This window comes from Schistocerca cancellata, chromosome 1 (genome assembly GCF_023864275.1).
Source record: "Schistocerca cancellata isolate TAMUIC-IGC-003103 chromosome 1, iqSchCanc2.1, whole genome shotgun sequence".
NCBI classification, from domain to species: Eukaryota; Metazoa; Arthropoda; class Insecta; order Orthoptera; family Acrididae; genus Schistocerca; species Schistocerca cancellata.
Window position 1 is genome coordinate 1,179,833,236 of NC_064626.1, and position 15,723 is coordinate 1,179,848,958.

General features: G+C 37.4%; 1 protein-coding gene across 1 annotated transcript in view; it reads left to right on the top strand.

Moving 5' to 3' along the window:
- Positions 1-618: 618 nt before the first annotated feature.
- LOC126094211 (major facilitator superfamily domain-containing protein 9-like) overlaps positions 619-15,723 on the top strand; it is a 46,717-nt gene continuing 31,612 nt past the window's right edge. Inside the window, exons 1-2 of the mRNA XM_049908778.1 lie at positions 619-943; positions 1,070-1,201. Of these exons, the coding sequence (XP_049764735.1) occupies positions 896-943; positions 1,070-1,201 (180 nt within the window). The 5' untranslated portion in view covers positions 619-895. The remainder of the gene's footprint in view (positions 944-1,069; positions 1,202-15,723) is intronic.

The window sequence follows — 15,723 nt, forward strand, 5'->3', positions numbered from 1 at the left end:
AATTATCAAATTTCAAACAACTTTCAAAAAAAATCTTTTGCAGGCCTGTGTTATTAATAGCGATATATATTATCTACGTAAATTGTATTTTAAAAATTGTTTTAGAAGTGTAACTCTATAACCTGAACATTTCGTTCATTATTTCAAAGTGTTCTGCAGACATTTCATAGATGAGGAACGCGTCAATATTACGTGTTTCATTGTAAAGTGATCAGTGTTGAATAAAAATTCTTGTATTTGATTCTTAATTCTGTTCACTCAGAGACTTGTCGAGCATGCTTCATAACTCAGTTTTGAATCAGTACTACAAAATAATGTCTGGTGAACGTGATATGCAAACTACAGTACTACTTTTGTATTCGAATTACTTTTAAGAATTTATGAAAGATGTGGTGGAGTACAATAACGCGAATAGAATGATTGCGTGATGCAGCAGTGTCGAATGCCTCAATAAACAACCTCGAAAAGCTGGTATTTAAGCGTTTTGTTAGTTGACATCGGATGGTTTTTATCTCTATTATCCTAAAATAAAGGTGTTGTAAGGGTTAACCTGACGACACATTTCAAACGACAGAAAGGTTATGCTTGGATTATTCATATGTTGGTATTCCTGTGGATTGACAACCTGCACAGAAATCATGTGGTGTGCGTATGTGTTTTGTTGTTTTGGTATCAGTTCGAAAACTGTAGTGGTCTGTGAGAGACGTGGTTGTGTTATAAATAGAGGTTACCGTAGAGCAGATAGGTTTTATGATGCGCTGAATTGGATACATATCATGTGCACAGTGTATGATAAGTCGTTTCGTTCGTCCTTGAGTGGCATTATCTACCGGTCTTGAAGGACCGAATTTGTTATGCAATCAGGAGACGAGAGCAGTCGGCGTACATCTTAAATATGTATAACAAATATAAAATAAAATGGCTTTACGTGTCTTCATTTTTGGTAAGGAAGTCCGTCTTTTCACAAATTATTAAGAGCAGTAGTTACCGCACCTTGCTTTTTATTTTTGTTAGGGACTAATGATTTTTAGTATGATTAGTGACATTGATAATGTGGCTATTTTTGCAGGACATGTTTGCAGTTGGCCTAGCCGTTCCTCTGCTATCTGCATACATGAGAAATCTAGGAGCATCGCACTTTATGATAGGAGTTACCAGTTCGGTGTACTCTGGAATACAACTGTTGTCAGGACCATTGGTTGTAAGTTAAAAGAAAAATATATTAGTCAAATAGAAGTAAAGTTTACCTTTATATAACTGACTAGGCTTTGCTCCGAAGCTTTCACAGAGTGTACAGATTTAGTCCAGAATAGTACTGGCATTATTGTTTCATTGGAACACATGTATGCCTCATGTGTGTGGAACTGAATTATTTCACAGAGAGAATCAGTGTGTATGCTGTGTTGTTAATTATAGATATTTTGTATATATATATATATATATATATATATATTTTTTATAATAGAAGGAAACATTCCATGAAGGAAAAATATACCTAAAAACAAAGATGATGTGACTTACCAAATGAAAGTGCTGGCAGGTCGACAGACACACAAACATACACACAAAATTCAAGCTTTCGCAACAAACTGTTGCCTCATCAGGAAAGAGGGAAGGAGAGGGAAAGACGAAAGGATGTGGGTTTTAAGGGAGAGGGTAAGGAGTCATTCCAGTCCCGGGAGCGGAAAGACTTACCTTATGGGGAAAAAAGGACGGGTATACACTCGCACACACACACATATCCATCCACACATATACAGACACAAGCAGACATATTTAAATATGTCTGCTTGTGTCTGTATATGTGTGGATGGATATGTGTGTGTGTGCGAGTGTATACCCGTCCTTTTTTCCCCATAAGGTAAGTCTTTCCGCTCCCGGGACTGGAATGACTCCTTACCCTCTCCCTTAAAACCTACATCCTTTCGTCTTTCCCTCTCCTTCCCTCTTTCCTGATGAGGCAACAGTTTGTTGCGAAAGCTTGAATTTTGTGTGTATGTTTGTGTTCGTTTGTGTGTCTGTCGACCTGCCAGCACTTTCATTTGGTAAGTCACATCATCTTTCAGATATATATATATATATATATATATATATATATATATATATATATATATATATATATATATATATATATATATATATATATATATATACTGAGTATTATGATTCCTCTATATGCATGATAAATAGAGAAAGCTGCAGGAGTGAAAGTAACTTTTTTTCATTAGAGTAGAACTCAACAGCTACTTGTCTCCTAATGAACTATTGATATTGCACTTTGCAATGCATCCAGATCATAAAATGGGAAAGTTTTGTTTTTCTGTGTATAGAATCAGCCACATGCCATCCAACGAACTTGCAGATGATGTACACTGAGAGAAAATGGCAACAGAAAAAGCACAGAAAATATGCCGCAAACAGCAACAATAATTCTTAAAAGCATGCCGTAACATACAATAAATGACATTTAAAGAACCCACCGATAAGGGCTGTGTTCGTCACCAAAACTAGTTTGGATAATAAATAAGTAAACAAATAACAGTGTGTTTTGCATCAAGGTGGACTCACAGTTCCAATTTTTTTTCTTTTTTTCTTTCTTTTAACGCAGACGAAATGGAAGAGTTCCAAGAACAAGTTATTGTTTAGTACACAGATTGTAATTGTTAGATAAGTAACTGCGTAGCTGAGTCTTTGGATTTGTGTGCTTTCAATTTTTTAATGAACAGCTGTGGTTGATTGAGTCAGAGACTTTGGAAAGATATAATAATATGCTTGTTGTCTTTATTCCTTCATCCAGAAGGATGTATACTTCATGGAGAAATTAAGTAACTGTAGGTGGTGTGCAGCAATATTTCCTAAAACCATGCTGTTTTTCTGTTAAGAACTTGTTTGTTTGTAAAATAAGCAGAGGGCTGAAGAAGGAGAACATTTTAAAAACCCTACTAAAGGTAGGGGTCATTGATACCAGATGATAGTTTGAAACCTCTTTTGTACTTCATTCCTTATGCAGTGGTTTAACAATGCTTGTTTTTAGTCTTATGAGGTAGGTTAGTGGTTTAACTTTCTCATTTATACGGCATGTGACATACGAATCTTTCGGGGTTCTTGCTTACTTCATTTTCATTAACCTCATTGATTCAAAATCCACTGTTAGAGTGTTGTAATTTGATATCTCTCTCTCTCTCTCTCTCTCTCTCTCTCTCTCTCTCTCTGTGTGTGTGTGTATAGTGTTTGGGTATCCTGTAGGTGATATGAAATGCGTATTGGATGTATAGCTTTTGGGTCTTTTATAATACCATTGTGTATAATACATAAAGGTTTATTATCCCTAGTTGAGGAAGTCGTCCAATACTACCTGATCGGTTTCCAGAAGGCCTTGCGTTTAAAGTTATCTTTTCTGTGTTATATTCTTTGTTTGAAAGTGTACAGCCTTGTTGATTTGTACAGGACATCTAGGTCATGGAATATCATGCCTAAGTTCAAAAATGTTGTCTGAAAGTCTGAAGTTATTTCTTCCACTCTGAGTGTGTATTGGCTCTGTCTGCATTTCTTTAATTGGGCAGCAAGAATCAAAAGTCCAAAAATCTCATTTGTTACCTGACCCTTCCACATGGTAGATTGTGCTCTCTCTCTCCTCGGCTAGTATAATTTTAGGAGAGTTGATGTTACTATTATTCGAAGCTTGTTTCTTTTCAGAAGTTCCTATCTTTCTTTTAGGAGCTGATTTTCTTTTGTGCAAGGTGGTCTTAGTAATGAAAGTCTATGTTTCTGTACTTAAGTGTCTTCAGGAGTTTTGTTAATTATTGCATAATCTACCCTGATCAACTAGAAGCAGAGACCCTGGTGTCCATGGAAACTATAGTTTTAAGATAGTTTGAAGTTAACATCTCTAAGAGCTTCATGTAAGCTATATCGTGGGAGTTGACATCCATGTCAAGACCTCAAAGTACTGTAAGGTCATTGAGGCCAGTCTATCTAATTATGGTATCGAAACTGTTAAGAAAATGGATTACAAGCTGGGCTATATATTCCTAGTACTTTGTCTTACTACATTGAGTTCATATGCTTACTACATTGAGTTCAGTCAAATGGCATTCATTAAAGATAAAATATATTGTTCTGCTTGTTGATGTGAACACAAGGCAACTATACATTTGGTTATAGTCACATATCAGATATATTTCTGGAGCCTGTCATTTCCAACATCCCTGCCTCCCTTCTGTGTGGGCTGCTTTAAAATGTGAGCCATGTAAAATTAACAAATTTTAAATGCTGGGAATATTATGTAATTCAGGAGGAAAAGCAAAACATCAATTTTCTGTACATTTGCTGTTCAGTGTGATGATTGATCTCTTTGCAGAATTATAAAAACTTTTCTCTTGTGAAAAATAAGCTATGTGGTTCTAGATATTTCAGTCTAGAACCAACAGTAAACAGTTTTTATTCTTGCATAAATAACATTACTTACAGACAATTCCTCAGTCCAAACTGTACTTGTCACACACACCTCTTCACTTCAGTGTGGACAGACTGACCAAGAATGTTTTGTCCTGCTTCAAAACTTGGAAACCATGCCTAGCATACGAGTGCCTTACTCCTCATTGGCTGGAGTTTCACCACCTCAGGCAATGTCTGCAGAGAAAACTACCGAATCAGATGCCCCAGCAGATATACATAGGTTGATCAGTGAGTTCAGAAATAACAGCTACAGTTGCTCACAAGTAGTTGACACACAATAAAAAAAAGTATCTGAAAGGTGGAAAATATAGCAGAAAACTTTCAGTGTTTCCTTCAAAATACTACTATACTTCATAACAGTACCCTCAGCTGGTTATGGCTAGTCTTCTGGAATTCTTTAGGGGTTACTATGTGTGATCTTCTCCCTTATTTTCAAACAATAAACTCGAAAGTTTATAGTGAGACTCTCAGGAAATTGAAGAAATGATTACATGTTTATAGCTGCAAAAAGTGAATGCTCTTCTCCTTCACCATGATAACACGTCGTCATGCACTACTGTGTTCGCCTGATAGATACCAAACCTTTGGTGGGTTGTTCTTCCTTATCTGCCTTACAGTCCAGATCTCAGGCTTTCCAACATCCATCTCTTTGCCCCACTGGTGGATGGACTCCTTGAGAAGCTCAACAGCAATTAAGGGGAAGTTATAAATGGAGCAAAAATTTGGCTGAGACACACAGCATGATAGTAGCACTATGATGGCATACAGTCTTAACATTATGGTGTTGCAGCCCAAAGAATTTAATGTATATTACATTGAACAATAATTTTGTACCCAAAGCATTGGGGAACAACATTGTGTATTCGTCATGAATAAAACAATCCTGTTCTGAGAAAAAAATGTTGCATTACTTGTGGAAGGACCTTACATTTTAAGAGCAGATTAGTTGTCACTCACTGACCACTCCTTAAATATCACTGGAGTAAATAACATAAAGTTATTGTTCATCACTTAACCATTCATAGCTATCAGTGAAAGTGGGGAACTGTAATATAGATTCCAGTTAGAATTAGCTTATTCAGCTGGAATCCATTCATTCATTCATTCATTCAATCAGTAATTTATAAAAGCCAACTTGATAGGTGGTTAATAAATCCTGCACAGTCAAATGAAAACTTGTTCTTTGCTCTCAGTTTGGCTTTAATAAAGGATTCTCCTCATAAAGAGAAATAAAAAAACCTTGCAAATGGAGTGTCAGCAGGGATAGAAAAAAATTATCTGCTGATGTAGTTTGCGAACTTGTCAAAAGCTTTGATTTTGTGATCACAAAATTGTACTTCCCAGATTAAAGTATTATGGCAAAATGGCATCCCTCATGCATGGGTGGAATCTTACCTCCATAAGAGAAAACAGAGGGCTCTGCTTTGTGTATAGAATATATAACCAGCATAAGAAAAAGAGATATTGTAACATTCCCGCCCCTGTTTAGAAAACAACTAGATAGTTAGGACGACCATTCAGAGTGGCACATTAGGAAATAAATTTCCTTCGGGCAGAAACGCGTCTGTCAACAAATCAACACTGCCAGAATGAAATCTTCACTCTGCAACAGTGTGTACACTGTTATGAAACTTCCTGGCAAATTAAAACTGTGTGCTGAGTCTCAGCCCATTACACAGTTACAATATGCCAGAAAGTGTCAAATCAACACTGACTTAGAAAACATCACTCCTGCAAAACGCATCTTGCCCTTTTCTCAGATAATATCCTGCAAACCATGGATGAGTCCCCTAGGTTTCTGTTCAGCATTTGACACAGTGCCCCATTGCAGACTGTTGATGAAGGTCAGAGCGTATTGAATAGGCTCTCAGACATGAGTGGCTTGAAAGCTTCTTAAGTATTAAAACCCAGTACGTTGTCTGGGACGGTGTGTTTCCCAGGGAACTGTGTTAAGACCTTCCTTGTTCTCTAAATACATAAATGATCTGATTGTTAGAATTAACTAAAATATGCAACTGTTTGCCGATGATAGTATAGTCAAAGGGAAAGTGTTGTTGTTGCATGACTGTTCGAGGATACAGGATGAATGACGGAGCTTTTATTTGGTGTGATGAATGGCAGCTTGCTTTTAATGTGCAAAAATGTAAGTTCATGCAGATGAGTAGGAGAAACAACCTTGAAATATTTGAATACAGTATTGTAACAACTTTTCTGTTGTAATAGATATCTCATTTTGGGCTATTACTTAAATTCTGCAAGCATACTGATAATATTTGTAGCATATCAAACTTGTAAATTAAGAGCATCAGCAAGCTTAGTATGAAGCTCTTTGTTTACTGCTCTGCAAAATACTGCACCAGGCATAAATTATTGACTGTTTTGTAAGATGCTGCACTGGGCACAGTGCATCCCTGCAGTGTCTGTACTGTTACCATGCAGGGGATGAGCAATTGGAAGCTGCTGCGAATGAGTGAGCTGTTGAAGATACCGTAAGCATTAGCCTCTCCTGTAGGCACTGTACCTGCTGCAGGAAATCAAAGCCCCAGCATTACCCATCCACTTGACTGTTGATGGTGAGTCAATGTTGGGTCTAGGTGGCCTGTATGGGGTAGGCAGAGATCAGGGAGGGCTCGGTGTGCTGTACTGATTCCTATAACAAACAAGTTAGAGGTGCTGTGTTCCACTGAAATGGAAACTGAGCCAGTGGAACACACTTTACCTGTTTTGGGGAAATCTGGTTTGTCCTGCGTCAAGAGGAAGCAAACAATGAAGAGTAGAGGTACATTAACATTGACATCTCTAATGTACAATGAATAATGGTACCCATTACAGAAATGGCAGCAAGAGATGGGAACAGACACCAGGTACACTTTGTGTGTATGCCAGGAGGCTGCATTCAACATGTCGAAGAGGCTGTTGTGGCCCTTGTTGGGAGAACAGGGTATAATCAACTATTGATAGTGGTGCATGTTGGAACAAACAATGCCTGTTGTTGAAGATCCAAGGTCATACATGGATCATTGCAGCAACTAGCAGACAGGGTTGAGAATACCAGCCTTGCTCACAGTTTCAACACAGCTATCAATCTGCGGCATTGTCTGCAGAGCAGGTTGTGACCCCCTGGTTCTCTGTCAAGTAGAAGGATTAAATCAAAGATTCAAAGGGTTATGTGACAATCTAGGCTGTGACATCCTAGATTTGCACCATGGGGCTGAGAATTTTAAGATGCCCCTTAATAGGTCAGGAGTACATTACATACCAGAGGCAGCTACCCAAGTAGATGATTGTGTGTGAGGTGCACACAATGGTTTTTTAGATTAAGATACTCTCCATCCGATCCAGATTACACTAGTTGCAGGGAATCTCAGAATTATCAGTGTAAGATTCAAAGAAATGCATCTTGCACATGAGAGAATCAAAATTCTAGCGGTTAACCCCCAAAGCATTTGCAATGAAGTGTCAGAGCTGGAAGTGCTCCTAAAAAGCACTGAACTTCACATAATATCAGGCACAGAATGCTGGTTAAAACCTAAAGTTGACAGTAGTGAGATCTTTGGGGAACATTTATGCATATACAAAAAGGATGGGGGAACAGGAAATGGAGCTGGTATATTTGTCATTGTAGATGAAACTTAAATCTATAGATTTTTTTAATTTTATCCATATTTTGCAGCTTCAAACGTGACTGTGTATGAATTAAAAAACTTCTTCAGTCACAATTTTCCGCGTTTTAGTTAGTACATGATGCATTTTGGACCCTGTGGGTCCATCTTCAGGTGTAATTCATCTTAAAACATGATTTATTTGTTCTCTTGAATGAAATGAAATGCATATTCCTGTCACAAAAAGGTTTGATGTTAGGTTACGAACTTCATAAGTCATACGCGAAAAATATGTGTGAAATAGTGGAAAAGATGAATAGTGTAAACTTACCACATAATCAAAGAAAAGTGTTTTTAACATTTCAGTAACAGTATAAGTTTTTTCCTCCATCATTTTCAAGCATATCACTTCATTGAAGAGGCACATTTGCAAGCACTTGTTTGTAAACACTTCACAGATGTTTATGTACATTGTGTGGTCAAAGATGAATTTTTCGTAGATATAATTAATAAACAATTGACATATGCAGAAAATAACTTTAGAACAGATCTTTACCATTACTGAAATAGTTAAGGCTTGTGAAATCTGTTTGTTCATTTAACATCAATTTTGGTTTCTTGGTTTTGTGGAGGTATATCTCCAGTTGCACTAACAGATTTAGGGTCTCACCATTGGCTTCATTATGTAATACTACCAAATTGTTTTCTAGATTGTTGAGGGCATGTTTAGTTTCCACCATACGTTGTGCAATGACTGATTTTTCAAAGTAGTTGAGGCTGAAAGCATTTACATGTTCTTGAAAATGGGTCTTGAAGTTTCTGCCTGTTTTCCCAGCATAGTAGGCTTTATGTTTGTGCATTGTGTTGAGGACAATAAAAGCATTAATTTCCTGGACCTTAAAATCACCAACCATCAACAGAAACATAAGTTCAGCATATACAGAAAACACACATACAGACATAACAATGAACAGCTCATCATGCCATCCCACCACACAAACATCCTGCATTTAGGTCCGTGCTACACAGAGTTCACTCTCTTAATCTAGAAGGAAACACCCTAAAAAATGAGACAGATACAATAAAGAGCATTGCCATAAGCAATGGCTACACAGCCAAAACAATAGACAATTTAGACAGACAAATACACAAAAGCAAGACAAAGAATGACAACACTATGAAAGAAGAGAAAATATTCGCAAGTATCCCATACATGGGGCCCATATCACAAAAAATAGCTAACCTTTAAAAAAAAATGTAATAGTTTCATTCTCAACTAATAATAAATTAGGGAACTTACTCATCCGTAACGTAAAATCAAAAATAAGTTGGCTACAAATGAAAAATGACAATAAGTAAACCCATAGCATGTGGAATACCAACAGCCAAAACAAACCTGCCATGAACTTTTGCACAAACCTAATACTACAACCCAATACATATTGCTCCCATTTGGATCGTGAGGATAAGGTTAGGTGTGCTACTGCACACACAGAAGCATTTAAACAGTTGTTTCTCTACACTCCATTGCATGAATGGAATGGAGCCAAAAGTCCAAATAACGGGTACAATGGGATGCACCCTCTGCCATACACATCACAGTAGTTTGCAGAGTATAGTTATAGGTGTAGGTGTACTGCCCGACACAATAAAGTCGATTAAATATATAGGTGTGATGTTGCAAAGACATATGAAATGGAATGAAAATGTAAGGACAGTAAGGGGGATGGCAGATGGTCAACTTTGGTTTATTGGAAGAGTTGTTGGAAAGTGTAGCTCATCCTTAAAGGAGACCTCATATGGAGCACTAGTGTGACCTGTTATTGAGTACTGCTTGTGTGTTTGGGATCAAGGTGAAAGAAAGACTCACAAATAATTTGAAGGGCTGCTGCTAGACGTTTTACTAATAGTTTGTCAGCCCGTGAGTATTATGGCGATGTAACATGAATCCAAATGGGAATCAAAGGAGGGAAGATAAAGTTCTTCTCATGAGACAATGTGAGAAAAACTAAAAGAGAACCAGCATTTGCAGCTGACTGCAGAATGTTTTCTACTGCTGCCAGCAGACATTTCACACAGACCATGAAGACCAGAGAAATAATGGCTCACACAGAGGCATATAGACAGTTATTTGTCCCTCGCTTCATTTGCGAGTGGAACAAGAAAGGTAATGAGTGATAGTGGTTCAAGGTTCTCTCTGCCATGTGCTCTGCATAGTAGGTGTGTAGATGTAGAAATTAAGTTTCCTGAAATGCAAGTCAGTTGGAAGATACAGCTTTCCCCTTGTTTTAGCATTATGAATTGTGGTAGATTTGTATTCACCACGTGAAGGTGGGTGTCATAGACAGGCACAGTGAGAAGTAGGTTGTTGGATGTTTTTTAGCTGTCAGATGATGTCAGTTTGATTCATTTTATTTTAGATTCTTCAGATAAAAAGCTGTTAACAACAATATTGAAATGGGCAGTTCACCAAAGTCTTAAAGGTATATAAAATCCAAATATGTGCGCTGCAGGAAACCAGATTTACAGATGAAGATTTAATGGATTATGAAGGATACAGGATATTTAAAGGAAAGAAAGGCTGGAACCCATGTGGAAGAGGCCTTCCCCACCTTGGAACAGGCTTCATCGTGAAATCTAACTGGGTAAACTCAATACTTCCAGTCACCTAATGAACGCTTGTCTTTTCTCACATTCCGCGCCCTAAATAAAACCTATACACTTATTAATTGCCTCGCACCCATCAACAATGACAATAAGAAAAACCCTCAGAAAGTAGATACATATTGGGAATCTCTAGACCACGAACTTTCTAAAATCCCAACATCAAATGTGAAAATACTGTTTGGGGACTTCAATGCACAAATAGGCCAAGAAAAAAAATACAAAAAAAAACAGTAGGAAACTACCCGGCTCACAAAAGGACAAACAGAAATGGAGAAAGATTAATAGAACTATGCAAGGGTCATAAATTAAAATTAATGTCTACAAATTTCAAAAAACCTCCTAAGAAACAGAAAACATGGAAATCACCTAACACAAGTATTGGAGAGTTCCAGATAGATCACATACCCATCATACACTATAATCAAAAAGAAATAATGAATGTGAGAGTTCGGAAAGGGGCAAACATTGTAACTGACCACTACTTATTGACAATCAAATTAAATTTCATACCACAAAAAGAGAAACAAATACAAAACAGGAAAACTCAAAAGATAGACGCAAACATCTTGAAAGAGAAAAGAGAAGAATTCTGTCAAAACATAGTTATATGTTCGGATAAATGGGAAGATATAAAAGAAGGAATGATAAGATCTGCTCAAGAAGTCGCAAAAATGAAAAAGAGAAAGAAACACGAATGGTAGGATGAGATATGTGAGGAAGCAATAGAACAAAGGCTGAAGGCATCGAAGAAATGGCACTCAACCAAAAGTGATAAGGACTACCTGGAGTTCAAACAGCAAAGATCTTCTACAGCAAAACTCATTAGATCAGTAAAAAGACTATTTGAAAAGAACCAACTTATACAAATGGATAAAGATTTTAAGAGAAACAATAACAGATCCTTTTACAGCACATTCAGACACAAACTACAAAAATATGTAGCACCAAATCTGTGTTTTAAAGATACCAGTGGAAAACTGGCAATGAATAATGAAGAAAATTGTGAAATATTAGCAAAATATTTTGAACAACTCCTCAACTGTCAGGAACCTATTGAAAAATTACCAGCCAACACCCCAAACACAGTAAACAATAATTCTGAACCCCCATGCCTCATAGAAATCATTAAAAACCTTAAGAACAATAAAGCACCAGGGGAAGACATGATAATTGCAGAAATGTGGAAAAGTGTGGATAATACAACTCAAGAAAAACTACTGGGAATAATCAATGAGATTTGGAGAACAGAACATATACCGGAAGAATGGAAAACTGCATTAATCCACCCTATCTTCAAGAAAGGTGATAAAACCGATGCAAATAACTGCAGAGGGATATCTTTACTTCCGGTAACGTATAAAATTCTATCTAAGGCCCTACAAAACAGATTGGAGAAACAACTTGATCAAGAAATTGGTGAATACCAAGCAGGCTTTAGGAAGGGAAGATCTTGTGTGGAGCAAATTTTAAACTTGAAGTTAATTATTAAATATAGACGGTTAAGAGGAAAAGACATCTTTATCACGTTTGTTGACTTCAAGAAGGCGTACGACTCAGTTGACAGAACAACCTTGGTTAACATCCTTAGGGAGTTTGGAGCAGACAAGAAAATAGTCGCAATTGTCAAAGAAACACTTACGGATACCTATGCAAAAGTAAAGTTCCGTGGTGAGGTATCCAGACCATTCAAAATCAGAACAGGATTAAGACAAGGAGATGGGTTGTCACCTACCCTATTCAACTGTGTGTTAGAAAAAGTTATTAGAGAGTGGAGGAAGAAAACGACTGAAGAAGGAATACAAAAAATCAGATTAGGAAGAATAAGGGATGGTATTAGAAGTAGATTGCCTCGCTTTTGCTGATGACTTAGCGATTCTGGCAGGAAGTTTGGAAGAAGCAGTCAAACAGATCAATATTCTGAACGAAACAGCAGAAAAAGCAGGACTGAAAATCTCCTTTGAAAAGACAGAGTACCTAACCAATGTAAAAGAGGCACCGAACAATATGATTACAAAGTATGGCCAGATAAAGAAGGTTTCTAATTTCAAATATTTAGGGGAAATCATCCAGCCCAATGCTTCAGATAAAGAAGGAAATAAAACAAGAACAAGAAAAATGGAAATGGCATTCCAGCTAACAAAGAATGTGTACAACAAGAAGTCAGTATCAATTAACGCAAAAATAAGGCACTACAACACTGTGATTAAGCCAGAGTGTCTGTATGCATCTGAATGTTTAGCAATGAACACTAACAAGGAAATGGAAGCTATAGCAAAAAAGGAGCGAAAAATCATTAGAAGAGTACTTGGGCCGAGGTTTGAGAAGGGGACTTGGAAGCTTAGAGGTAATAGAGAAGTGTATGACAAAATTGAGAAAGTGGGAGATACTATGAGGAAGAGAAGAGTAAGCTTTTACGCCCATGTGAAAAGAATGAATGATGAAAGGCTGACAAAGAAAATATTCATGTTTTTTGACAAGAACCCCAGAACCCAAATTACCTGGTTCAAAGAAGTCAAAGCAGACTTAAAGGAGATGGGTATAGGAGAAGATGATATAACCAACAGGGACTTAATGAGAGACAAAATTCAACATTTTGAAGGATTTGAAGTGAAGAAGAGAAGAACTGGAGGAACAGCGTGGACAGAAGACCGAAGGGAGCAGCACAGAGAGAGGATGAAGACATATTGGCAGAAGAGAAAGGAGGAGGAGCGCAATAGGAGAAATGTACATTGAAAAATAGTTGTTTAACGCGGTCCCTAGACGGCCAAAATCTGAATTAAAAAAAAATATTGAAATTGTATGGCACAGATCCTTCACATCTGACAGTGTGTTCTTCCAGAAACAAGCTTGTAAGGGTGAGTGTGGGGAATATTAATGATAGCCTTTTTCCTGTACAGGAATACAACATAATGGCTGTTTTAGTTCTAATGAGTACCAGCATTATTTTGAAGATTTGCTTTTTAATTAATTTATTTTTTTTATATTTTGAGATATTAGTACATTCTTCGTACTTCTCATCCTTGTTAATGTAAACAGTCGTAGAAATAGTGTCTTATGGACACTTTACACCATTGGTTTAACTACTGGATGTACAGCACAAGTGAAATGTGCAAAACAGAATTTTATTATTCTGGGGGGAGGGGTGATCTTACAGATAATTTATGAAATTGGATATTTTTGGCTTAGAAATGGGCAGTTTGGGCAATAACTTGTGTAAGTTTGCGAACCTCTTGTCAACCCCTGTTCACCAGTCTGGATATTCTGACATTGGCCTCTCAACATATATATTCTTTACTGTTGTTTGTTATTAAAAATATCAGATTATTCCCAAGAATTAGCAGCTTTCACTCAGTTACTACTAGGCAGAAATCCAATCTGCATTTGGATCGCACTTCCTTGACTCTTGTGCAGAAAGGTGTGCGATGTACTGCCGTATACTTTTTCGGTAGGCTACCACAAGAATTCAAAAATCTTGGCAGTAATCCATGCACTTTCAAATCAAAACTGAAGAGTTTCCTCGTGATCTAAATGATTAATGGAAAATCTCATATAAAGATGTGAAACAAATACTAACAAAGAGATAGAGTGGCTGGCAAGTACTTACCTCAGCTCAGTACAGCCGATAGATACACATAAAACAGAACCAAAAATTACATTCCTAGCTTTCGGAACAAATGTTCCTTCATCAGGGAGGAGAGAGGGGAAAGAAGGGGAAGAAGGGAAAGGAGATTCAGTTACTCACAACCCAGGCTATGAAGCAACAGGGAAAGGAAAATAGGGAGGGTAGCAAGGATGGAGGTATGGTTGTCTCTGACAACCATACCTCCATCCTTGCTACCCTCCCTATTTTCCTTTCCCTGTTGCTTCATAGCCTGGGTTGTGAGTAACTGAATCTCCTTTCCCTTCTTCCCCTTCTTTCCCCTCTCTCCTCCCTGATGAAGGAACATTTGTTCCGAAAGCTAGGAATGTAATTTTTGGTTCTGTTTTATGTGTATCTATCGGCTGTACTGAGCTGAGGTAAGTACTTGCCAGCCACTCTATCTCTTTGTTAGTATGAGTTTCCTCGTGGGTCACTCCTCCTGTTCTGTCGACGAGTTCCTTGAAAAATTAAGCTGATTCCTGTGTTATATTGATTGTGTTTGCATAAACTTATGGCTTGTCTTTTGTTGAGTTCATAAACATTTTATTTTATCTGTTATTACTTTATCATAATTTCATGTACTGACACATTCCATCACGTTGGAGATTTGCTTCTAAACTTGGTGCTACAGAACTAGAACTGTAGAATAAAAATAATAAAAGAAATACTAAGTTAGTAAGAGTGGAGTTGGTCAGAGTATGAACTCAGATTGGATAAGGAAGAGAAGGAAATCATCAGTGTTATTTCCTAAGAAAGCTGCATTAAACCTGAATGCGTTCTCAATAAACTGAGAATGAAGCCCTTTGTGATGTCTTTCTGTTGTTCAAATGTTTCCCACTTTCATGGCATAACTTCTTTGGCGAGCGGACATTTCTTTTATCTTTAGGAAGCATCGCTGTCTGCTGAAAACTTTCACCCTCTGTGTGTATGTGACACAAAATTAGTAGAGAGGAATACTGAATATTGCCTCAGGTATCAGTATTAAATATTTCTATCTCAAAGTAAGTATTGTTTGTATTTCATGTAGGTACAGTTTCTAGTTGAGCTTTCTGTCTATTTGACAAAAAACCACTTTTCACAACTTCGAGGAGAAATGTGCATCTCCCACAGTGTAGTCGCTGTGCAGAGACTAGCATAGGTGTTGGCAAGGGGGCACAAGGGAGGGGGTGGGAACAAGAGGTCTTCGCCCCCCCCTGTAATCTGCTCGTTATTTGTAGTTTGTTAATTTGGCATATTCCTTCTGATTATTAGTGTTGCATTCCAACAGGACTTTCTTCATCTTTCGGCCAGCCTCCATCCCTCTCAGATCTTTCATTCCGTTGCCAGCCTGTCGTCACTGATATATTAATAAAATTA